The sequence below is a fragment of the Schistocerca americana genome, chromosome 3 (genome assembly GCF_021461395.2).
Source record: "Schistocerca americana isolate TAMUIC-IGC-003095 chromosome 3, iqSchAmer2.1, whole genome shotgun sequence".
In the NCBI taxonomy this organism is placed as follows: Eukaryota; Metazoa; Arthropoda; class Insecta; order Orthoptera; family Acrididae; genus Schistocerca; species Schistocerca americana.
This window is the reverse complement of record NC_060121.1, coordinates 252,157,573-252,183,726: the sequence shown is the minus strand read 5'-3', so window position 1 is coordinate 252,183,726 and position 26,154 is coordinate 252,157,573. Positions and strand designations below refer to the sequence as shown.

The 26,154-nt window shown below is 37.4% G+C and overlaps 1 protein-coding gene across 5 annotated transcripts in view; it reads left to right on the top strand.

Moving 5' to 3' along the window:
- LOC124607292 (6-phosphofructo-2-kinase/fructose-2,6-bisphosphatase 2) overlaps nt 1–26,154 on the top strand; it is a 373,085-nt gene that overhangs the window by 328,552 nt on the left and 18,379 nt on the right. For all 5 annotated transcript variants that reach the window (XM_047139579.1, XM_047139583.1, XM_047139582.1 and 2 more), the window contains 7 exons: nt 1,408–1,568; nt 3,754–3,888; nt 8,259–8,412; nt 9,358–9,461; nt 9,963–10,181; nt 15,791–16,025; nt 17,624–17,751. In XM_047139579.1, coding sequence (XP_046995535.1) covers nt 1,408–1,568; nt 3,754–3,888; nt 8,259–8,412; nt 9,358–9,461; nt 9,963–10,181; nt 15,791–16,025; nt 17,624–17,751 — 1,136 coding nt within the window. The remainder of the gene's footprint in view (nt 1–1,407; nt 1,569–3,753; nt 3,889–8,258; nt 8,413–9,357; nt 9,462–9,962; nt 10,182–15,790; nt 16,026–17,623; nt 17,752–26,154) is intronic.

Here is a 26,154-nt window from a genome sequence, read left to right as displayed (position 1 = left end):
TGGTTTTTGGCAGTTAATGATAGACTGTGTAAAATCTTACAGTAAATCATAGGGTCATAATTCATACATTGTTCCAATGTCTATAGTATTAGTTATTATTTATTTATTTATTTATTTATTTATTTTTAGATTTAGATTTGTTATTGTGAGTTAGTTGTTTTATAACAGGTTAATTTCACAGTCTTGTTGTTGTTGTTGTGGTCTTCAGTCCTGAGACTGGTTTGATGCAGCTCTCCATGCTACTCTATCCTGTGCAAGCTTCTTCATCTCCCAGTACCTACTGCAACCTACATACTTCTGAATCTGCTTAGTGTATTCATCTCTTGGTCTCCCTCTACGATTTTTACCCTCCACGCTGCCCTCCAATACTAAATTGGTGATCCCTTGATGCCTCAGAACATGTCCTACCAACCGATCCCTTCTTCTGGTCAAGTTGTGCCACAAACTTCTCTTCTCCCCAATCCTATTCAATACCTCATCATTAGTTATGTGATCTACCCATCTAATCTTCAGAATTCTTCTGTAGCACCACATTTCGAAAGCTTCTATTCTCTTCCTGTCCAAACTATTTATCGTCCATGTTTCACTTCCATACAAGGCCATACTCCATACAAATACTTTCAGAAACGACTTCCTGACACTTAAATCTATACTCGATATTAACAAATTTCTCTTCTTCAGAAATGCTTTCCTTGCAATTGCCAGTCTACATTTTATATCCTCTCTACTTCGACCATCATCAGTTATTTTGCTCCCCAAATAGCAAAACTCCTTTACTACTTTAAGTGTCTCATTTCCTAATCTAATTCCCTCAGCATCACCCGACTTAATTCGACTACATTCCATTATCCTCGTTTTGCTTTTGTTGATGTTCATCTTATATCCTTCTTTCAAGACACTGTCCATTCCATTCAACTGCTCTTCCAAGTCCTTTGCTGTCTCTGACAGAATTACAATGTCATCGGCAAACCTCAAAGTTTTTATTTCTTCTCCATGGATTTTAATACCTACTCCGAATTTTTCTTTTGTTTCCTTTACTGCTTGCTCAATATACAGATTGAATAACATCGGGGAGAGGCTACAACCCTGTCTTACTCCCTTCCCAACAACTGCTTCCCTTTCATGTCCCTCAACTCTTATAACTGCCATCTGGTTTCTGTACAAATTATAAATAGCCTTTCGCTCCCTGTATTTTAGCCCTGCCACCTTTAGAGTTTGAAAGAGAGTATTCCAGTTCACAGTCTTAACAACTCCAAAGGCCGCTACTAGTATATATTTATAGAATGTAGAAAGTAGTTACTTTAGTCTCACTTAGATGTTAATTAAAGCCTTCATCATCACTTTACAGTATACAAATATCTCTTTGCTGTACATGTCAGAGTGACCAATTACTTACCTTTTTCACAGTTTTCAATTTAGGAGAATACCGTCGCCATGCAACGACAGCCTACAAGAGTCATGAATTCTTTAGACCAGACAATAAAGAGGCAATGGCCATACGCACACAATGTGCAATTGACGCATTGCAAGATGTGTGCTCCTGGCTGGAGTGTGGTGGAGAAGTGGCGGTGAGCTGTTTTACAGTTATTGATTTATTAACTGCCTTTGCTTGTATAAAAATATGTAATCACATTTCTCAAGTTATAGTTATTACAAATCAATAATTCAGTATTTACGTTTTCAAATATACTTTCATAAATTATTTCCAGTGTCATTTCAGTATATCCATTATGGATACAAACTGCAACTGTGACCTCAATGGGCAATTTTTCTGGGTATAAATATGCAACCAGTTTTCAAGCCACTGCAGGCTCATCATCAGTGGAGGTGTTACAGGAAAATTATATTGTGAGCTAAGTGCAGCTAGATGATGCAGTGATTTTCACCAGTCCCATCACCACAGAGCCTAGCTACAGTTGGTCCACAATGTAATGTTCCTGCAACACCTCCATCTGACGATGAACCAGCAGTGGCTTGAAATTAGACGATGGTACAATATATCATATCTAAAATCCAAAAAAGTGTCTGATTGCATATTTTTTTTTTTTTTTTTTTTTTACCTAGGTAAATCGCCTACTTCCAATGTGCCACAATCTGGCCTGATTGAATATGTAATTCTTCTAATAGATGCTTTCCTGTTGTTGTTGTTTCACTCAGTGTGACCCAAACTTTTAGGATCAAAATTATACAGGAGGTGGAGAATTCTAAACTGTGACCTGCAAGACAATTAACTAATGTTCAGAAATCAATACATGTATATACATCTTGTAGCAAAAACTTGAGATTACTGCAGCTACAGGTATTAAAGGGATGACTGCCAGTCAGAACACACACATTACAATAGCACATAATGTGCCATCACACTCCATAAACATCATCTCTGTCTGTTTATCAATGGAATAGAAGGAAAAATCCTGCCTGTGAGTTCATCTTCAGTTTCTACTGGGATTTCATAATACCAGCTGCTTCAGGTTACCCCGTAGCAGGAAATCTGTGGGTGAGAGATTTGGCAATAATGCTGGGCATGGAATAGAACATTCTCTTCAAATTCAGTGATGAGCTTCTCTGCTGTTGAGAGGTGCTCATTAGCATTAATATTGAATTGGAATGATGCATTGTCACACTGATACCACAGGCTCTCATGTACGACAAGATTTCACCAACTGTGGCTGCACATCTTGAATGAACATGATGTTACATGCACTGTTAAAATGGGGCAGCAGCAAATAAGGTCCTATTAGTTGATATTGTACAATTCTGTGCCACAAGTCGATGAAGATCATTTGCTGATGATTAGAGGTGAGTGAGGCATATTGATTTTTACCATTCCAGAAAAGGCTGTTGCAACAATTGAAAACACTATCATAGTTGAAATAGTCCCGATCCGTGGATGGTACAAACTGTAATTAGTTTGGCATCGAAGTTCTGTGGTGGATAATCAATTGACCGAACTGAACTCAGAGCTCATTTGGCCTAATTACTTGCACATGTTGTTTATGATGGGAGTGTAAGTGTTATCCCACTAGTACTCTTCACACTGTGTTTATTGATCTTCTTCTACAGTATTTGATGCCATCTTCTCAAGTTTTACTGTGCAAAAAATTGTTTTAAGGACTCTGGACATATTTCTATAACTTGAGTCACCCAGTTTGTTAGAAGTTTCTAAATGACTACCTATTATAATGATACCTGCTGCACAACTTTTCTTTGTACATTCATTCAGTTTTGTGAGTATTACATCCTTGTGCACCATACAATAAATTTATGTCTAAGAGTTCCTGAACAAGTTTTGTTTCATCTTAAGCACTCAGTCAAGAACAATAAACAGTGATAAACTGCTCTGTGGACAAACCACAGATGATAGTGTGTTGTTTTGTGAGGTTGGGACATAGCTGCAGAAACATTAGCAGGAGCTTACACTGCCTTAAATATTCATTTCTGAGAATTTCTTCGTCATCACAAAGTAGTCTATGATCTTCAGTTGTCTGTATAATTTTGATCCTAAAGGTTTAGTATATCATGTGTTACTTTACAACAATTGTATACGTATGTTTAACACACACTGAGAGAGTTCTAAAGATTTCTACCTCTCAAGTCAAAATATGTTGAAGAAAAATTTCTTGTAAACTTTTATTTTCCTCACAAGTAATTATGTATCAAAGTGGTATCAAAAGAAAGAAGCCTAAAATTTAAATGTCACTTATTAGCTATTTATGTTGTAGAAACTGGTTGTGAATAAAATAATTGTTTCAGGTATTTGATGCAACAAATTCCACAGCTGACCGTCGAAGAATGATACATGAAATAGTTGTAAATAAGATGGGTTTCAAATTATTCTTTGTGGAATCTGTGTGTGATGATCCTCAGATAATAGAGCAAAATATAATGGTATGTACAAAAGTATTCTTTGTTTTATGTAAAGGGTATATATGATCACTATGTGTCATTGACTTAGTTTGAAATATTTAGTCTGAGGACTTTAAAAAACCATTTATTTTATCAATGTACAAGCTCTCAGTTTGTGATATCTCGTGATAAATTAAATTCTTCAAACTCAGTCATTTTCTCACGAGCACCTTCTTTCTTTCTCTACATGTTTATTTTCAAATATTAATTATATTGTTATAGCTTTTTCCTGCCTTTCCTCTCTCCAAATCTTGGATAAACTTTCTTCAGTTATATCTATTTCTTCAGTCCTCTCTTGAACTCTTAATGAAAATGTAATTTCTGAAAGCTGAATGTTAAATGTTACTCAATAAATGTTGCTGTTAGCATTACCTACTTCATTATTATACAGCATGAACCTAAACACACCAACAACATTTTGAAGGTTGTCCAGGAATACTTTCTGAATATTTTGATATAAGGGTTCCATGGTCTCTGTTAGTTTATTATAGAGTGATTGCATTTTGTTTGATTTCTTTTCCCCCTTTATCTTTGTGTATAGCACTAAAAATATCTGCACAACAATACAAATATTGTTGGAATGTTCTGTGTGTCTTATTGACAGCAAACTTGATACAGCCATTCATAGTACTTGTCATCGACAACAGTAATACCCACTTTACTCTCTGCCTTGAAGCTTGAATTCAATACACTCAGTTCTCTCTCAGGTTTGTTTTTCACACAGTGTTAGTTGTATGATAACAGTGAAGCACAGAAGTATGGATAGGTTTACCAATGAAGAGTTGGTTGATATGCAGTTCATTTATGGGTTAACTGAATGTCAAAGAACATCACAACACTATGCTGAGCTGTTCTGACAGCGATGGTAATCACATCACAGTAACTTTGCATAAGTAAATATGAATAGTTTGTATGTTTTGTTTTGATAATACAGGATTACTATAAATGAGTCATTCATTTCTAATTTCTTTTTCCCAAAAGATTATATGTAGAAATATGATTGATGCATGGAATAGAACTGTAAAGTTACTGAATTTGCATTGTGTCCACCAACTGGCTTCATGTGTCAATGCCTTGACAAAATGGAAACAAAACAAAAAAATTGAACATTTCACCTATAAGATGATATTCAGCAACTGAGCAACCTTCCATTTATCTCGAGAAGTTAATAGCCACAGTGTTAGTGTGTAAGTCACTGAAAATCCTTATGAAATCATGGTGAATGAATGAGATTCACCAAAGGTCAATGTTTTCTGTGCACTGTCACAGGCGAAGCTGTATGGGCCATATCCCTTCTATGGGAAGACTGTGCCAAGTATGCATTGCTTTGATATGTTGCAGTTTTGGTTGTTTCCACAACTGACTAGTGATTCCAAGAATTTTTTTTCTTTTGGGCCACATTAAGGACTTTATTCACATATGCCAATGTCAGAACACTGGAACATTAGACAAACAATCAATGTTACTGTAAAGGCCATGGAGAGGATGTTGCTACATAATGTATGGAATGAACTTGACTACGTGTGACTAGAGGGGCACTAATAGAACATTTGTGGAGTACAAAATGCAAACTTGTAGAGTTTACGGTTCTATTCATGCTTCCATTGTACTTACACATGTAATACTTTGGAAAATATAGAGCTCTGAAAGAATGAATCATTTACAGTAGCACTTTAACTGTGTGGGGCTCAATGGCTGTATGAAAGTATTTCAATTGGATGCCAATCTCATGACTTCCATGTCCCTGACGTATCCTAGTTATCCGACAAGGGAAAGGGGACCTACAGTTTAACATGGAATCCAAATCACGGGTGATTCCTAACATCGATGAGAGGCGAATGTTAGATTAAAGGCAGACAGAAAATTTCCATTGTCCAACTGGGATTCGATTCCACAACCTCTCGGTTTTCAGGTACATGCTTTACCACAAGACCGTCAAGCCTGTCACTACGTTTTGATGACTGAATATTACAGGCTTTTTTTTTTTTGCTGTTCTGAAGGTACCAATGTTATTTTGGTATTTTCACAGAAACAAAGAAAACTGCAGTAGCAAACTGAATAAATCACAATTACATCTTTACTCCATAAAGACTCGCTGGTAACCACGGGTCCCTTCTGCCACAAATTACTCAGAAAATATCTCTGAATAGCCTCCAATGTTTTATCAGTGGTGTTTGAGTTCAACATGTAGAATGTATAACAGCTACAAAAGAATTGAGCAAATAGATTGTGGATATACAGTGTTTGTGGAAGTAGAAAGATTGGTAATAAAAAATAGAAAAGACAACCTGTTACTTACAAGTGAATAATGGGTAGTGCATCTACCTGTGTAACAAATCATAAAGTCATGCTAGCTTTTAAGCTTCCACACTTTTTCTGGTAAGGTTGTTTATATTTATAGGCCTTTGTTATGTGGAGAAGATCATGACTTCATGGATGAAATTACAGAAGCGTATTAATGTAATTGCTCCAGAGTTAACTGTTTTGTATTCTGTCTATGGAATAATGATCAACTGTCTATGTTCAGCCATCAAAGGCAGCTGACATGTTTACAGTCCTTAACTTCAAATTATACATCAATGCCCTAGTTGAATTCCACAGGTGTCTGCAGCATTTTCAGAACTGAGAGTGCAAGACACTGTTGATTGTGATCAGTCAATTGTGTGAATATGTTTCACAGTCTGTTTTCCTTCCATTTCTGTACACATCTGTAACACAACACTTTAATCCATGGGCCTTAATTATTTCAATTGCATGGAATAAAAATCTGCCCCACAATCCAACACTTGAAGGAAAGGGATCAATGAACCACTTCTGCCAAGTATCTTTGTATGACTACAATGTGAGGTATTCATATTTGTCAGTCAGCTTATTTATTGAGTACATGGATTCATTAGACAATGAAAATGACTTCACATATTTTGTGAATGTTCATAAAGCTTTTATCATAATTAATTGCATCATATTTATTTATTCAGTAATCCACAAGGCAGCTTCCAAGCTGCATAAGACACCAGCCACAATTATGTATATACATGTTATGCATTTTGAAACACATGCTGTCTTGCATAGTACAGAGTTGCCTAACTTTGTAATAATGCAAGGCTAAATTTAGTTGCACTACCTGTGTGAAGCTGTTCTACACACTCTCTTGAGAATAATAAGGATGGAAGCTGTTTTCTTCATTCTTAAATTAGTAGATAATAATGATAGCAGCAATTTGTTTATAATTAAATTCCTATATCACTATTTGCAAAACCATCAACAGCGTAGAAAAAGTATCCACCTGTGTTGCAAAAAATAACACAATTTAATACATGAAAGTCCGTATAGGGTTCTGCCACATTATACACAGTTCATTAAGCGAAAGGCCTTTCTCAATTTACGTTGGATTTGTTGTTGTTGTTGTTGTTGTTGTTGTTGTTGTGGTCTTCAGTCCTGAGACTGGTTTGATGCAGCTCTCCATGCTACTCTATCCTGTGCAAGCTTCTTCATCTCCCAGTACTTACTGCAACCTACGTCCTTCTGAATCTGCTAAGTGTATTCATCTCTTGGTCTCTCTCTACGATTTTTACCCTCCACGCTGCCCTCCAATGCTAAATTTGTGATCCCTTGATGCCTCAGAACATGTCCTACCAACCGGTCCCTTCTTATAGTCAAGTTGTGCCACAAACTCCTCTTCTCTCCAATTCTATTCAATACCTCCTCATTAGTTATGTGATCTACCCATCTAATCTTCAGCATTCTTCTGTTGCACCACATTTCGAAAGCTTCTATTCTCTTCTTGTCCAAACTATTTATCGCCCATGTTTCACTTCCATACATGGCTACACTCCATACAAATACTTTCAGAAACGACTTCCTGACACTTAAATCTATACTCGATGTTAACAAATTTCTCTTCTTCAGAAATGCTTTCCTTGCCATTGCCAGTCTACATTTTATATCCTCTCTACTTCGACCATCATCAGTTATTTTGCTCCCCAAATAGCGAAACTCCTTTACTACTTTAAGTGTCTCATTTCCTAATCTAATTACCTCAGCATCACCCGACTTGATTCGACTACATTCCATTATCCTCGTTTTGCTTTTGTTGATGTTCATCTCATATCCTCCTTTCAAGACACTGTCCATCCCATTCACCTGCTCTTTAAAGTCCTTTGCTGTCTCTGACAGAATTACAATGTCATCGGTGAACCTCAACATTTTTATTTCTTCTCCATGGACTTTAATACCTACTCCGAATTTTTCTTTTGTTTCCTTTACTGCTTGCTCAATATTTAGTATGTAATATTTTCTTAAAAAGGTTTTTATGTAATAATAATATTCAAACCATTTCTTCTTCAACACAGGAAGTGAAAGTAAGCAGCCCAGACTATCAGAACATGAATAAGGAAATGGCATTGAAAGATTTTCTGAAACGTATAGAACATTACCAGGAAAGATATCAGCCCTTGGATGAGAAATATGAATCCAACCTTAGTTTCATGAAAATATACAATACAGGTAAAACTCTTTCATGTTTTGTGTGTGTGTGTGTTTTATTTTGAACAATGATGGATAGGATGAAAGCCAAAAGTCAAAGGCATGGGATGAGATCAAGATATGAAGAACTATAGGTGCAAAAGAAGCAGGAGGGGGGACTATAAGAGATAGAGGTAGGAAGATGAAATCATGGGGATGGTTAAGTGAGATCATGGAAACAAAGTTATCTACAAGAACTGTGATTGGATAGAATGTTTGAGATGTAGAACAGAAAATTAAAACATTTAGATAGAATTTAACAGTTGGAAAGGAATGAGAAGGAATTGTGAAATATTGTTCACAGCATGTATCAAGAAACTTTTTCTATGGAAAATTGTCATTTGTAGATTATTAGAAAAGAGACATTGTTAAGGAGAGACTAAATGAGAAGTAATGTTGCAAGTGCCTAGGTACTTCATATCAGTTATACAGTAAGCTCTGTGAATGCACAGAAATGTGGACTATAGTGCTTTGCACTGCTGGTAAGGAATGTTTCCATATGCCTATACATCCCTTTAGGCAGTTCTTTTTGCAAGCTGAACCAATACAGACAGCTGTGCATTTTTTGCGTGTCAGCTGAGAAAGGTGCTCTGTGCACTAACCTTGCTGCTGTGGATTGTGCAAGACATCAAATGAGTGTTAATGGTACAAATTTTGTATTACAGTAAGGAAAGGGGTTGAAACCAAATAGAAGCAAGACAATAGTTGTAACAACTTTGTACATTTTATCTTAATCGTTCATTCAGAAAGTTATCAGATGTTTCATTTAAAAGAGAAAATAATTGAAAGCTTTATTTTTTGGTTAGTGTTTATGGCTTTACAAATATTTTAGTACCAATATGCAAAGCACAGTCTTTAAATTATTTTTTGTGACCATTTTAAGTGAAACTGTGTTTGAAAATCATGAATTTCAATTTTGTGTTACAGGTGAAAAGGTGGTAGTACATAAACATGAGGGACATATACAGAGTCGCATTGTTTACTACCTAATGAACATACATATAACACCTCGTACTATTTATCTCACAAGGGTAAGTTTTTTGATGCTACAAATCTAGTAACACCCATTTTTATGAATGAAACTATAATTTGAACTAAATGTCATTCATCATGTAACATTTATTTCCTCATTGTGGCTGAAAAATCAAAACATTGTTTTCTTGGTCTTTAGAATTTGGCTCACTGCAGTTAGTGCATCTGTTATCATTGCCACCGTGAATTACAGATTTAATCAGGGGAATTGTATCTCAACTTCAGTCTGATTTTCACCTCCGTACATCCACACTTTTCTATTGAATTAAATTATTTTCTTAGTTTGCTTTCATTATAAAAATTACTTTTATTATACACTTACAGGAGTGATGAAGTAAGTGCAATAGAACAAATTTTCTTATATGTTGTAATAAAAGTTAAATAGTAACATTAGTTGGAATTTCTGTTACAGTGCTTTAGAAACATTGCTACTTGAAAACTATGAGAAAAGTGTGTACACTCATTAGATGATAAATATTTGTTATTTTGTAATATTTCAGCATGGTGAGAGTGAGCAGAATTTAGAAGGACGAATTGGTGGAGACTCTGAGCTTTCCTATAGGGGGCACCAGTATGGAGCTGCACTGTCTGCATACATTCAGCAGCAAGATATACCTGGCCTTCGTGTTTGGACTTCTTGGCTTAAGAGAACCATACAGACAGTTGCCAATATACCTGCACCACAGGAAAGGTGGAAAGCTCTTAATGAAATAGACGCTGTAAGTATTTCATGTATTTTGTTTTTTCTAGAGTTGTATGTTTTCACCTTTGTTTGAACTGAATGAACACATGGATCAAGGCAAGAAGGCAATCACATGGATGCAGCATTTTTTAACTCCGAAGAAGCATTTGACTCGGGAATATGGGCATCTGCAGAAATTTACTGGGGAGGGGACAAGACTCTCAAATAATTGCCATTTTGTACATAAATGAGTTGGTCAGTTTTGAAACATGTCATGCCACAAGAAGTGCATTTTATAAGTGCCTCAAAAAGCACTGTACCTCAGAGAATTGTTGGTTATCCACTTGTTTCTGCAAGTGTATGAGAATACTGTAATGAATAAAAACTCTGAATTCAGACTGGATTGAGGATTTCTTAGTAGGGATCATGCAACGCAGCACATTATTTCGGATGGAGTGTCATCAACAAATGTAGAAGTAATCTCAGGTGTGACGCCAGGAAATGTGTTGGGACTATTACTGTTCATGTTGTATATTAAAAACCTGGCAGACAATATTAGTAGCAACCTTAGACTTTTTGCAGAGATGCAGATATCTGCAAGGAAGAAATGTCTGAAAAAATCTGCACAAATATTCAGCCAGACCATCACAAGTTTTCAAAGTGGTGCAGAGACTGGAAACTTGCTTTCGATGTTCAGAAATTTAAAACTCTGGTCTTCACAGAATGCAAAAAAGAAGCATCCTACAATTACAATATCAGTGAGCCACAGTTGGAATCAGTCAGCCTGTACAGATACCTAGGTGTAATAGTTTGTGGGGATATAATCTGGAACAATCACATAAGCGCAGTTCTTTTAAACTTACGTGAACAACTTACTGATTCTGTAGTCTTTTAGAAGTGCCTACTGATGACTGTACAGCAGAATAGATTACCGTAATTATGTAGAGGAATGGAGAGAGAGGGATGGGAAAAGGTTCTTAAGTAATTTTTTGTAGAGTAATCTGGGTACCTGCTGCACATTTCTTTTTACATCCTACTCATTATGCATATTAAAATTTGTGGTTAGCCACCAATGTCAGTTGTAACTTGTACCTCTGTATCAAAAGTTTGTGTTTACCAAGGAGTAGGAGTCACACAAAGTAATAGTCTTCATCTTGCAAAAGATTGGAAAGAGTTGGAGAAAATTCAGTTAGGGATTTATTACAAAGTAGTTCAGAGCTGTGGGTCAAAGAAGCAGCACTAGGACAAGTTGAAAGAGAAAATGAATAGTGACATGATAGCAATAAACAGGACTTTTTTAAAGAAAAAGAACAGATGAAATTATCAATGATGGAAAGAGTAGGCAACAAGTGTCTCTTAATGGAAGAAAAAGATGAAAAATGACCTATAAAAACAAAAATAAATAAAAGCTTAAAAAAGTAAAGGTATAAATAAACAGTGGACGAAAAATAGACAAAGTATGATTTTTTTGGGGGGAGGGGGAAGGGGGGGGGACTGAATGGAAAGGATTGGATAGATAATGTCAGGAGCTAATGAAGTAAGGTACTGCAATTGGGTGGCTTCAGCAAGGAAATGGGTGCCACGATCATGCACCTGATTTTACAAGATATATTGTACCTTAGGCTACTGAGTGTTAAAAGTAGGTTCTGTTTCGAATCATTTTCATTGAGATTTTAGTGGTGATTATGCTGGAATAAAAATCTAAATTCTGATTGCGTGCTCACTGAGCATGGTGATGCTGTGGTAAGACACTGGACTCATATTTGGGAGAACAGCATTTCAAATCCCTGTTTATCCACATTTAGGTTTTGTATTATCTCCCTAAATTGCTTAAGGCAAATGCAGGTTAATTCCTTTGAAAGAGCATAGCCAATTTCCTTCCCTGTTATTCCCCAGTCCAATATGTTCTCTGCCTTTAGGAATCTCATTTCTGATGCCACATGAAACTCTAATCTTATTCCTTTCTAGATGCACAACTCTTAACTCTCTCAATGTTTTTTTTACGAGAATTAGAAAAATGAGGCAAGGAATAGATTCAGGAAGAGTATATGAATTGATTAAAATTGGTTTGGCTAACACAAAGTTGACCGAGCGAGGTGGCGCAGTGGTTAGCATACTGGACTCGCATTCAGGACGACGACGGTTCAATCCCACTTCCGGCCATCCTGATTTAGGTTTTCCATGATTTCCCTAAATCTCTTCAGGCAAATGCCAGGATGGTTCCTTGGAAAAGGGCATGGCTGACTTCCTTAACCATCCTTCCCTAATCTGATGAGACCGATGACATCGCAGTTTGGTCTCCTCTCCCAAAACAACCCAACCAACCCAACACAAAGTTGGAGGAGAGGTGTAGTGGGTGGCATGTCTTTCAATTTAGGATATGGCTGTAGAAAGTTATAAGCCTGGCATAAAAGTTAGTTTATTTCAATATGTGTACAGCAGTTGGTTAGATTGATGTCAGTATCAAAGAAGATGGGATGTCATTTAGAAGATTAAATGTACAGATTAATCCTCTGTGAAAGCAAATTAAGAGTTTACATGGTGAAAATATTGTCAGGTTCTTGCAACCAGAGGAAATGCAGAGAGTTTCTAAGACTGTCTTGTCCAACTGATCCATGAAAAAGTTGGCAAAGGAGGACGTTCAAGTGGCTCCCATGACCTACACTATATCCATTTATTCAATATATCTACCCCTCAAAACCAAAACAAAAGAGTTCTGACAGGTTGGAAATTTATGAAGGTGAGAAGTAAGGATGTCACAGAATTCCTTTCATGTGGTTAAAGGTCAAGAGATGTTCAGCTAGAGATTAACCATGTACTTTGGGAAATCAAACAATGGAAAGTCCTGGATGAAATAACTGCAGTATGGAAATGGTAGGCTGCTACACACCACATAGAGGAGGCATCGAATCGTATACAGGCACAATGAAAAATAATGGTAGAAATGTTCAGCTTTCAGATTACACCCTTCATCAGAAGTAGAGAAACACACACACGAACACAGACACTGTCATGAAACTTCCTGGCAGATTAAAACTGTGTGCCAGACCGAGACTCAAACTCGGGACCTTTGCCTTTCGCGGGCAAGTGCTCTACCAACTGAGCTACCCAAGCACGACTCACGCCCCATCCTTACAGCGTTACTTCTGCCAGTACCTCGTCTCCTACCTTCCAAACTTTACAGAAGCTCTTCTGCGAACCTTGCAGAAGTAGCACTCCTGAAAGAAAGGATATTGTGGAGACATGGCTTAGCCACAGCCTGGGGGATGTTTCCAGAATGAGATTTTCACTCTGCAGACACTGTCGTATCCGGTCACCAAGGTGCAAAGTGCCTGGATACAGCAGTTGCCCTGTGTGTTTTCTTTCTACGTTTGATGAAAGATGTAGTCCAAAAGCTGAACTTTTCAAGCATTCTTTTTCATTGTGCCTGTATGTGACTCCATGCCTCCTCTGTGTGGTTAGTAGCACTCTATCCTTTCTTATTCATACACTGGGAAATATTGATGTAGAGAGAAGTCTGTTATATTGGGTGGCCAGTAGGCAAAAAGTAAAAGTGGGAGAGGCATAGATTATGGAATATCTTATAGTCTTTGGTATTTGAATAAAGCTTTGGAGAACTGGTTGCAAATACTGATCAACTAAAGCAGATCCCATCAAGAAGGAGAACAATGAGGTGTGTTGAACGAGTGAAGGTACACCCTAACAGAAGACAAGGCAATGATATAAATTTCATCTCTATGCTGTGTTAACAGTAGCATTGTAATGCTATTCATGCTCATGACAGATAAATTTAATCCTGTAAATTAGGAAGAAAGATGCCACTTTGAAAATAGCTGCTGCCTCTTCAGTCATACCATTTACCGGGGTTGGGCAGAAATATGGAAACACCACAAACACAACACATTACCAAGGCTAATACGGTGTAGGAAAACTGTTGACATTCAAAACAGCTTCCAGTCATCTCAGAATGGATAAAAACAGTTTCTGTATGGTTTCCAAGGGAATCCTATACCATTCTTCCTGCAAAATATAGGCAACTTCAGGTAACAGCGATGGATGTGGATAGCGAACATGCATCCTCCTTTCCTAAGTACACCATGAAGGCTCAATAATATTGAGGTATGTGACTGTGTAGGCCAAGGAGATGTGACAATTCATCCTCACGCTCGCAAAACTTGACCTGAACAATGCCAGCTCTGTGCAGAGGGGTTCTGTTGTCTTCAAACACAGCATCACCATTGGGGAACAAACATTGTACCCCGGGACGGAACTGCTCAGTAATGAGACCTTGCAGTGTAACCATAGGGCCCATGGAATACCACAGTATGGCCACCCAAATCATCACCTAACCAAGATCATCTTCCACTCTTGGGATGCAAACTTGGTCAGAAGTTGGAGACAACATGTAACAAGACTTATCCTACCAAATGGCATTGTACCGTTGCTCAATATTCCGGGTTTTATGGCATTGGCATAACATTTTCCAGTTATGAGCATTTGCATCACTGATGAGAGGTTTTGGAATTTCAGCTCACTCTACAATTCTCCACTTACATAGTTCACTTTCTATTGTTTTGATGCTGGCAGGGTTCACAAGTAAGACATTCAGTTGTGAAGTGACTTTTGCAGCTGTTGTCCTCTTATTTTTTGCCGCAATCATCTTCCATGACCATCCATCTCAATCAGTAAACAACACTTTTGTCCACATTGTGACTTGGCAGATGATGTTTTTCAGCTTTCCCTATATGCAGTGTAAATCTTTGATACAGTGCCTCTTAAAACATCAACTGCTTGGTCTACCTTGGCTACTGAAGCTCCCATCATACAAGGTCCAACAATTTGCCTATGTTTAAATTCCCTTAGTGCAAACACAATGCACACGGAACACTTGCAATGTATTGAAGATACTGTATAGGTTCCGTTTTTGGTGTAATACAACATAGCAACCTGCAGGTTTGGTTAGCAGTTGTATTTGTGTTCAGGCATGCATTCCTTGACATGTTTTCATATTTTTGTCCAGTGCCAGTAGCTGCCATTTTTCTGCTGTTGGTAGCTTAGTATTACTTGATTACAACGGTATTCTTTTAAAAAATGAGTTTTATGTACTACAGTACATTACTACTAGTCACGCAGCTTTACAATGAGGCCCCCAGTACACACCAGTCCACGCTGTTACTTTTCAGTCCATGAATCTAAATATTTAGATATCTTTCAAAATAAGTGGTTCTTGAGCTAGGTTTTTATTTATTTATTTATCTGTTATTTTTTTGAATTGGTAGATTCACAACTTCTTACATAACTCCATTCTAAACCATAGATAAGGAGACAAGTCTGCATGAAAATTAACAGAATGCTTAGCTTTGTACATCTTTGGAAGAATCTAAAAGGTGGGCATGTGTAGCTTAAGTGGAGTAATAAACTTCAGAAGCTTATTCAAGTCTTTTTAATTGTGTAGTGGAATTATAGTGACAGATGATATAAGTGGTCAAGTCAGTTTTCTCTCCAGCTTGTTGACTAACGAAAAAAATCTTTTATATTTCATTGCAGTTCCATTGTAGTGATCATTTTTCATACAGGTATTAGACAGAAAATTTTTTTTGAACAATTGTAAAGGAAAATGATAAACTTATGTCACCTGTTCTGCAGGGAATTTGTGAAGAGATGACATATGAAGAAATAGCTGAGAAATACCCTGAAGACTTTGCTGCCCGTGACCAAAACAAATTTAGTTATCGCTACCCAAGGGGAGAATCTTATGAAGATCTGGTGGCACGGCTGGAACCGGTCATCATGGAATTGGAACGTCAGGGCAATGTCTTGGTTGTCAGTCATCAAGCTGTGTTACGCTGTTTGCTTGCTTATTTCCTTGACAAGTCAGCAGGTATGTTCTCAGCATAGAAGAAAATTCGCTTTTCAGCATATTCATGTAACAATTATGTTAATTTTGCTTAAATTCTCTTTAAGAAACTGACATCTTTGAGTAACTGACAACACATACTTCCTTTTTAAGTGTGTTCTTAGTCTTATCAAATGTTGAATAATTCAGTTTTCTTTATCTATTGTAGATGTAATCAAAGTGTTTCAGCTTATGCTGTTCCTGTACTACAGTATTTAATTTAGTTTCTAGCTGCTGGATTATCATCTGCAGCCTCAGTTTGATGTAGGTAGCGGTGTAAGTGATAGGTAGCGGTGTAAGTGAAATATTGATATGTTCTTTTGAAAGTGACCAAAACCTTAAAGCAACCAGTCAACAAAACAGTAGATTTGATTCACTTCAAAGCTTTGCATGTAATAATTTTGTTTCAAGATATTTTATCTAACATGAATATCTCAATAGTTATAATGCTATACTGCTGCTGGTATCCTTTGACACTCTAGGAGGTATTGACTGTGGGTATTGTCCTTCCTTCCTGTTTTCTTACCACACTTTCAACATTTTCTGCCACCTCATAGTGTGTAGCTAATCTAATATCATCACATGGGATTGCTAACACAAAAAATGTTAGAAGGTAATAAAATAAAGATTATGCTTACCATACAAAACAATAACAGTGTAAGATAGCTGAAGAAAATACAGAAAGAAAAGACTAGCTTGATAAACTGCACTGAAGGGAAGAATTCAATAAACAAATAAAATATTTGATAGAAATTCCACAGTCAGAAACTGTATAAATGATCACACTGTTTCACAAGGATTTAATAGAGCCCCTGTAAAAATAATGTCAGCCTTCAAACTTGGGAATAAAGCTCAAAACTGGCTGATGAACATGCCAGCTAGAATATGTCTCATTCTTGTAAAGTCAAAGGTAGTTGCTTTGTCTGTCCTAGTGAAGATGTCATTGCTGTCACATGCCTTTAGCCTCTAAATTTGTAACAGGGCATCTCTTCATCTATTCTGGGTGATTATATTTCAAAATTCCAATGCAGTGGACATGAAAAATTTTGTTTCAAGATCACAGATCAATTCAAGTGAACGATACAACATATAGTGAAACTTGGTACAAAATGTACTACGTTAAAAAGTAAAGAGGGTCTAACTATGTATGCAAAGATCTTCTGTGAACTGTGCAAAGTAGGAAAGAGATTATTCATAATATTGAAGCTGTGCGGGCATATCGTGTCATGCAAGGATAGCTTTGTTGATAAGAGCACTGTCTGAAAATTGCATTGTTTTGGCTTTAAACCCTGCCCTGGCATACAATTTTAATCTGACAGGAAGTTTCAAACCAGTGCATACTGTACTGCAGAGAGAAAGATTCACTCCAAAAGTCAAATATTGCCAGCATAAAAACAAAAGTTCAGTCAGGAAAAAATGGCATGCAGAAATCTTTAGTTTAATAGGTGTCATCTCTTTGACAAACTTGAATTTTTCATCGTTCACTGTAATTTTTTATCTTAAAGTGTTAAAGGATTCTGTTATCGTTTTGTCCAGCAAACCATATTTTGTGAATGATTAAATCAGTAATCTCATTCCAACAGATGAGCTACCGTACCTGCAAGTTCCTCTACATACAATCATTAAGCTAACACCAGTGGCATATGGATGCAAAGTTGAGCACATAAAGCTTCCTATTGATGCAGTTGACACACATCGTCCTAAACCGAAGGTAAGCATTAGTATTACTATTTTCATTTGTGATTTCCATTGCATTATGGTCATTGACTATTAATAATAATCTCTCCTCCAGAGAGTTCTTAGGCAGAACTATCTACCTTTCTCATTAAGTTTAGATGATATGTTATATGATCTCTTCATTTGATATTTAATTTATGGAAATAACCATTTTTCATTGCCACGTTTAAAAACAACATACATCACCATTTACTTTGAAAATAAATTGGCAATGATCAATGTACTGCCTGAAAAATGTACAAGTTAACTGGTACGGAAATCGCAGACTGTAAGAGTGTAAAGTGAAGGGTGAAATAAAATATCTTAGGTGAAGAGTTTTTTTGAGAGAGAGAGAGAGAGAGAGAGAGAGAGAGAGAGAGAGAGAGAGGGGGGGGGGGGTGGGGGGGGGGAGGATGAGCAATTAAGAAGCATGTGAAATTCCAAGTTGAAATTCATGTGGCATTGTTAGCTAGGATATCCTGTAGGGTTCAGCCACCTAAATCAGGGAGTCTTCCTTTACTCATATTAATTGTATAGCTTTTGTGGCTAAAATTTATGAAGGAGCAACCATACATTCCTCTGCACATTACAGATCATATTGTTCATGCCCCTATGGCGGGAAATAAGAATTGCTGCTTTTTTTGTGTTTGCCTCATATTTTGATTTTGTTAGTGAAGTATACACTACTTTTGTGCTTGTTATGGGTAAATAGTTATAAATGAAATACGAAATGTTGGTTATGGTGGCAGACTGAATCATAGGACTGCACAACATTTAGGTTAGGTTAGGTGGCAGTTTGGTTGTGAGTTACCAAAGCCAAAAAAATGTGAATATAGAATTGTATGTGTATATGAAGTCATTGTTGGGATGACAGACTGATCAGTGCCATAGTCTGAAGTGTGTATTAGTTGAGAAGACGATAAAATTATTAGCCACAAACGGGTGAACAAATTGTAAATATGAATTAAACAATGGAAACTCCAGGTAGGTATGTTAGTAATGTAGATGAAGATACAGTGCTACCTACCGTAACGAAGACATGTTAATTGCAGACAGGCAGAATTAAAAGACACATACATAAAGCTTTCAGCCACAACCTTCATCATCAAAGGGTAAACATACACCATTCATACACACAAGTAAGCACACCTCATACGTGTATGACTGCCAGCTCCAGCACTTGGAGCAGAATGCAGCTATCATGTGGGATGCAAGCAGCAATCTGGAGGGGAAGGGGAAAGGATAGACAAAGTCTTTCTGGTGGGGCCGATCTCCTCCCCACTCCTGTCTTCCACCCTCTTTGCTTGCCACCCTCTGCCAATGCGCCTGCCCATATTTCCTCTGCTCCGTTTTTCCCCATCTCATTGCCCCACAATCTTCCGACACCGCACCTGTTGGCATTCTTGTCCCTGCATGCACCTCCAGACAGCGTTCATCCCTCCACCCACCTGTTCACCACTATCCCTTTCCCTTCGCCACCCCCTCCAGATTGCTGCTTGCATCCGGCATAATAGTTGCATTCCGTTCCGAGCTGTGTGTATGAGGTGGTGCTTGCTTGTGTGTATGAATGGTGCATGTTTTCCTTGCTGATGAAGGCTGTGGCCAAAAGCTTTATGGAAGTGTCTTTAAATTGTGACTGCCTGCAATTTAACTTATCTTCTTTATAGTAAGTAGCAATCTATCTTTCCCTCCATTGTCATAAATATGAATTGTTAGAATTGTGCACACTAAAGATCACTATGAGCTACCCACATAGAATGATATCTTATTCCCCGTGTGTATATGTGTAACTGTTCCAGATAATGACATATTTTCCCTGACAATATGATTTGTTATTAATTTGAAGCTGTAATTGTATTAGGAACTTTCTGATGGTGAGAAATCAGCTGCTAGTCTGCCAACTTAGTTCTCATAACACTCATGACAAACCTTACCAGTATAAGCCTGAAAGTGTGTGTGTGTATTGCCCTTTGCAAACTTATGCCACTTTTCTTTTGTGACATATGTTATGCCTTCAATGTGATTGTTTAATATAGTTACCATAATGACAGTGCATGGAGTGTAGTGTTTGTGTTGTTTGTGATGGAAAAGGAAGGGAGAGTATGGAATCCTGTGCAACCACATACCCTGTTTGTTTCCTATAGCACTGAAGGGGTCAACTAGCTTAGTGGGCCCATAGGTTAGAGGGGTCACCATCAACAGGATAGAATGTTCTCATTGTATGAGAAATTGTGGTCTGGTATTTGGTTAAGGACTTTGGTGTAAAGTCTGGTGATTAACAACTTTGTCACCCTTTCCATGTTTGCCACAGATTGGCTGTGAAACTATCTTCTTCCACCTCCAAGACTTGACCTAGCTGTTTAGCGTCAAGCAACAAAGCGCAGGTGTGAATTTGTGGCCTTGGGTACGGAGGGACATATGAATTTAAGTTAATTGACAAAATGAAAGACAAGGAAGAGAAAAAGTCATATGCCAGATGAAAATGGTGCAAGAACAAAACTTAGATGAAAAATGTTCAGAGAAGGAAACATTGTGTTCAGCATTTTTTTAGATGATTGTTCCTACACAGAACTGATAGGGCACAAACATTGTAAGCAATAATACATATTCTCCAGTGAAACTACATTATTTATCCCATTTATTCTTTATTTGGGTGGTGATAAAGTAGTGCATACATGTAGTCATGTGAACAGTGGAAAAATTAATTGAATGGGGTAGTGCACTATTAAATAGTCCCAACCAGCGTGATTTAGATGAACAGTGGAATTGATCTGTCAGAGATCATAATTAGCAAGGAGATTAATCACCCAGTTTGTTGGTTGTTAGCAGACTGTCAAAGCTAACAAAAATGATACATATAAGATGGTTTGGTATTACTAGCTAATTACCATTCTCTTCTTTTGTTTCACCCTCTTTGGGGAATGGTGCATCAAACATTTGTTTGTGTGTTGTTATTTTCTTTTTTGTGTGTTTTTCGTCTCAGTGGCCAGTATTTCTTCATTATTTCTGCTCTTCTTTTCCTCTCTTTTTTTGAGATGTGTTTGGATTTTTGTGTAGATTTGTCTAGGATCTTTATATTTTCATCTTTAGTAATTAATTTAGCTGTTCAATTGATTAGTGACTTTTTTGAAATCTTTAGTTCTACTAGGTCTTTTTGAGTTTATTAAACTAGTTGGCTTTTGTTTTGTGGTCATGGAAAAAGTCAAAGATTTGTTTGTTTTATCTGTTAGAGTTCATTCCAAAAAGATCTGAAAGTTTTCCGATTTCCTTGTAGAGAGTTTCATTTCTTATGTATACTATTTTATTATATCTTGGAATTTCGGTCCTATGATTTTTCTTAAAATTTTTCTTTCCTTTATCTCAAGTTTCTCCATTTGGCCTTTGAAGTTCATGTTTAGTGTTTCTGCTACATTCAGTGATTACTGTGTTGTAATGTGTAATTTTGGACCCCCATGAAAGGAATTTTGTGTTGTATGTATCTTTTGTTAGTTGGAAGGGCAGTTCAAGTTTATTTTTTGTGGATTTCATTGCTTTGCTTTCCCCGGCAATCCAACTAATCCATTGTCTTAGATATTTAAATTATTTTACTATTTCAATCTTTTGTTCTTGGACTTTATGGTGTTTACTTGAATTCTTGATGTTTGTCATGATCATCTGCAAAGGCAATGCAGTTTACTTTAAGGTTCTTGTTTTTGCAACCTAATCTTATACCACTCTTTATATTTGTGTTCTATTCTCTGACTACTTTCTCAAGCACATAATTGATCAGCAATGGTGAGAGGCCATCCCCCTGTGTCATCCCCATTTTTCTTTGGAAGGGATCTGATAGTTCACCTATGACTTTAACTTTTGAAAATGTATTTGTGTCACTTTTATGATATTAGTTGTTTTCTTATCCAAACTCATTTCTTCCAGGGCTGCTAATAGAGAGTCTATGTCAATCAAATCATATGCTTTTTTGAAATCAATGAAAAAGATGACATATGTCTTTGTCCTTGATTTTTGGTATGTCATAATGTTTTTGAGGTTTTGTGTTTGTTCCGAGCATGATCTGCCCTTTCTAAATCCTCTATGGTATTCCCTGATTAGCAGATCCAATGTTCGGAAGGACTTTAGAAAGAATCTTGTATGTTACATCCAGCAGTGATATTCCTCTATATTTGTTGGGTCTGTCTTCAAGTCTTTCTGGTGGATAGGGTGGATGAGAGCTGTTCTTCATTCTGCAGGGATCTCTTCTTTTTTTCCAGATTTTATCGACAACACATTGAAGGGATGTAACTGCATTTTTGTCAGCATTTTTTCTCCATAGTTCGGCCACTATTTGGTTTTCTCTGGACGCTTTGTTGTTCTTCAGTTCTGAAATTACCTTTTGTAGTTCTTCAGTCATTGATGGTTCTGTATCCGGCCTCTCACTGTTATTTGGGATGGGTTCAGATTTTTCAAGGATGGGTTCACAATTCAGGAGCTTCTCAAAGTAGACTGCTAATATCTTGCCGTTTTTCGTGTTATTGCGAGTGATGGTCCCATTTATGTTTCAAAATTGGAGAGTGGGAGCTTTGTATCTTGATAACCTTTGTTTGGCCGTTCTCTAAAAGCTTCTTGTGCTGTTTTTAGTAAATTCTTCACGAATTTGGAGAAGAGTTTTGCTTCCATCAATCTTCGTAATCCTTTTATACATTTATCTACCACTTTTGTAACTCTAATGAAACTTAATCTGCTTTCTTATGTTTTCTGTGACTGCCAATTTTGCCATGCCTGTTTTCTTGTTTCAGTGAGAGCAGCACATTCTAGTGACCACCAGGCATGTTTTTTGGTTTTTATGATCGGTGCTATCCATTCGGCCATAGTAATGTTTTCCTTGATATCCTCGCATCTTTGGGTCTGAATTGTTTCTGTTGCTTTTGTGAATTCATCTGATTTTAATATTTTTTCAGTGCTGTATTTTTTATCTTTGGTTTGTTTCATGCTGCATTTTCCGTTTGGGATGACTTTGAACTTAATTTTAAAGAGGTAGTGGTTTGAATCCAAGTTTGTACCACTGAGTCCTGTAACATTCATGATTTCTTTGTGAGAAATTTTCTTGATTGCTATATTATCAAGTTGTTATTCCCCTAGGTTGGAATTTGGGGGGAATTTGGGGATGTTTATGTCTTTTGTTTTGGTGGTAGTTTTTTGAAAGCTGTAGATTTAAGAATTAGGTGATGCACTTGGCAGAGTTCTATTAGCCTGGTGCCATTTCTGTTTGTCCTTTCATGGCCAAGATAATTTCCAGTAATTTTCTTATATATAAGTTATATAAGTAAGTCTCCAAGAGAAATGGTGATGTTTTTTCTGGAATTTTCTGACTAATGTCATCTAGTTGATTCCACAGGGCTTCTACTTTTTCTTTGGTTTTCTTGTTATCTTCATTTATAGGGGCATCGGCATCGATGATTGTGTAGATTTTGTTTGTGCTCGTGAATGCAAGACTTGAGAGTTTTGGTGATGGGGAATCAGTCAACTACTGAGTTCAAGATTTTTATAAAGGCTGTTCTAAGATGTGGTACATTTTTCATCACTATATGTCCCACTCTCCCATTGTATATTGTAAAACCTTTGGAGTCGAAGGTACCTGTATTGCATGTATCATGTTTCTTGAATGGCTGCTATGAGTATGTTGTGATTCTTTTGCATATTCGTAAGATCTTTTAGTTTTCCGGTCTTCAGCATGAGTTATCATTAAAAGTTGCTGAGTACTTTGGTTGTTTATGTTGAAATTTAGATGAGGTTCCAAGACGCTCCGACATGTCTTTGAGCATTGTTGCAGACTCCACAGAATCTGAATGTCTACTGATGTACACGTGGATTGTTCACCAGGGGTAAAATAGTTTACATCACACACTTCCATGATTGAAAAAAGTTGTTTTGGGAGTAGCCCGAGGGTCACAAGAAAATGAGCTTGTGATTTCTGAAGGTAGTTCTTCCGCTCTGTCATCATTGGGAACCTGAGTTTCCTCTTACACCTTTGGAACCATTGACCAGGTTTCACCTAGTAAACCTAGACAGGGGCCACTACTGGGAGCAACCATACAGAGCCAGATGGACCCGGGTTTATTTACGAGGTGTTACTCCTCTCCTTCCTCCTTCCTTGTCACTTGCAAGATGACACCCTAGACTTGGGACTGGTAACAGTGGAATTCTGATTACCATTATTGTCTACAGTTCTTTCAGTTTGATTATTAAAAAACAAGGGGTTAACGTTAGCTAACTGCCATTGCTGTCCACGGATCTTATAATCTAGCTGTTCAGCTAAGATGAAGGTAATATGGTTTTGTTCAGGAACATATCAACACTGACCCATCAGATAGCTTACAAGAAATTAAGAAAGTTTGTTATTTTTAGAACTACTGTCTTATGTTTGTGCAGGCCTTTTCCATTTATGTAGTTTCTTAATCAGCAAACTTAGGTGATGTTTTTCTCCATCAGATAAAAAGCTGTGATTGTGCCTGGAGAGAAATAATAAGTAAGTGGTGTAGTCAGTGTTTTATGGCTGAATTTTCATTCTCCATGTGTACACATCCTGTGAAACTCTTCTTATATGTCTCAAGAGCCAGCTTTAAGTGAGAAATGTAGGAATATATCACAGCCTTCAAAGTATCACTCCCAGAAGGATTGCAAGGACAAGACTAGATTAACAGTGTGCACAGAGGTGTTTAAACAGTTATTCTTCATATGCTCCATTTGTGACTGGAACAGGAAGAAGCTATAATAACTGATTCAGTGCACCACTTCACAGTGGTTTTCAGGGTGTGGATGTAGATGGCAAAATACAGAATGTATTTTAAATAGTGAAGTTCCAATCACTTGAATCTGGTAGTTGTATGGGTAGATCAGAAGACTTCATTTCTTGGCACTTCAGACTTGGCATTATTTTTCTGTGCACCCCATTGGTTATGATCTCATATCATCATTTATTCAAGCCTTCTCTTGATTGTTACTCACTAATCAGTCATCTACACTATGTTTAAATGGCATACATATGCCAGTTCACATTAGTTGACAATTTCTCTACTTGGGAAGCCACAAAAGTTATGATAATTATCCTGCAGGATTTTAACTGTGCATGTTATCTGGTGAATGTCTAATGTCTTAGAGACATTTCATGACGGACGCAGCTGGTGCAATAGGAACTTCCTCTACCAAGCGTGTTAGAGTTGTTTGTGGAGTATGGATATACACTGGTGTCCAAAATTAAAGCAAAAAATGGAAATTTTGCTAGGTTGTGTTTATTTCACCACAAAACAGCATGCGTAGACAAAAGTATTATTCAGTTTTTTTCCACCTTAGCAAATTTGCACACACATTCTGACATCTGGTTAATGTGCTCAGTATGGGATGTGACCACCTCTGGCCCCAATATAGGCCTGAAAATGGTAGGACATGCTGTGAACGATATCATCAATCTCATGTTGAGGCAATAATGTCCATTCTTTCTGCAGAGGTGCTCACAAGTCTTTGAGAGTGGTTGGTGGATGCTGATGTGATGCAACCCATCTTCCTAGTGCGTCCCAGACAGGCTCTGTGTGATTCAAATCGGGAGAGTGAGCAGGCGATGCCATGCGTGCAATGTCATCCATTTCCAAAAAAAATAGACCACCCATGCTCTATGGGGCCGAGCATTATCGTTCATCAGTACAAAGTCTGGGCTCACAGCACCTCGCAACAACCACGCATGAGATCATTCATCAGTAAAAAGTCTGGGCTCACAGCACCTCGCAACAACCATGCATGAGATCCCTAGATTTCCTTGTGGCACCTGACAGCAGTTAAATCTTGCTGATTCACCTGTACAATTTCATGGTGTTCGAGTGGTCAAAATAATCCCTGCTTGCACCATTAGGGATGTTCCTCAATATTGGTCTCTTTCCACAATGTTTGGGTGCTGAAATCGAGTTCCACATGCCCTCCAGATATGAATCCATCGAGAATCACTCTCCAGACCAAATCGGGACTCATCTATGAAAAGAACATTGGCCCACCATTCAACCTTCCAGGTGGAATGATGACGGCTCCATTCTAGACATTCCCTTCTGTGAAGAAACGCCAGAGGTAAACAGACACCAGGTCTCCAACAGTAAAGGCCACTCTGCTGAAGCCTTCTGTACACCATATATCTCAATACGAGTTAGGGAATACTGTGAGGTCAGATGCCAGTTGCAGTGCAGTAGTAAGGCAGTACCTTTTTGCCCTTACAGCCAAATAATGGCCCGCTCTTTCTGATGTCACACATGGTCGGCCCTGTTCTGGTCTCCGGAATACAGTTTTGGTTTCTATAAATTGTCGTCTCATCCGAGAAACAACAGAATGATTCGCATTAAACCACTGAGCTACATCAGTTTGTGACTCCCCTGCATCCATT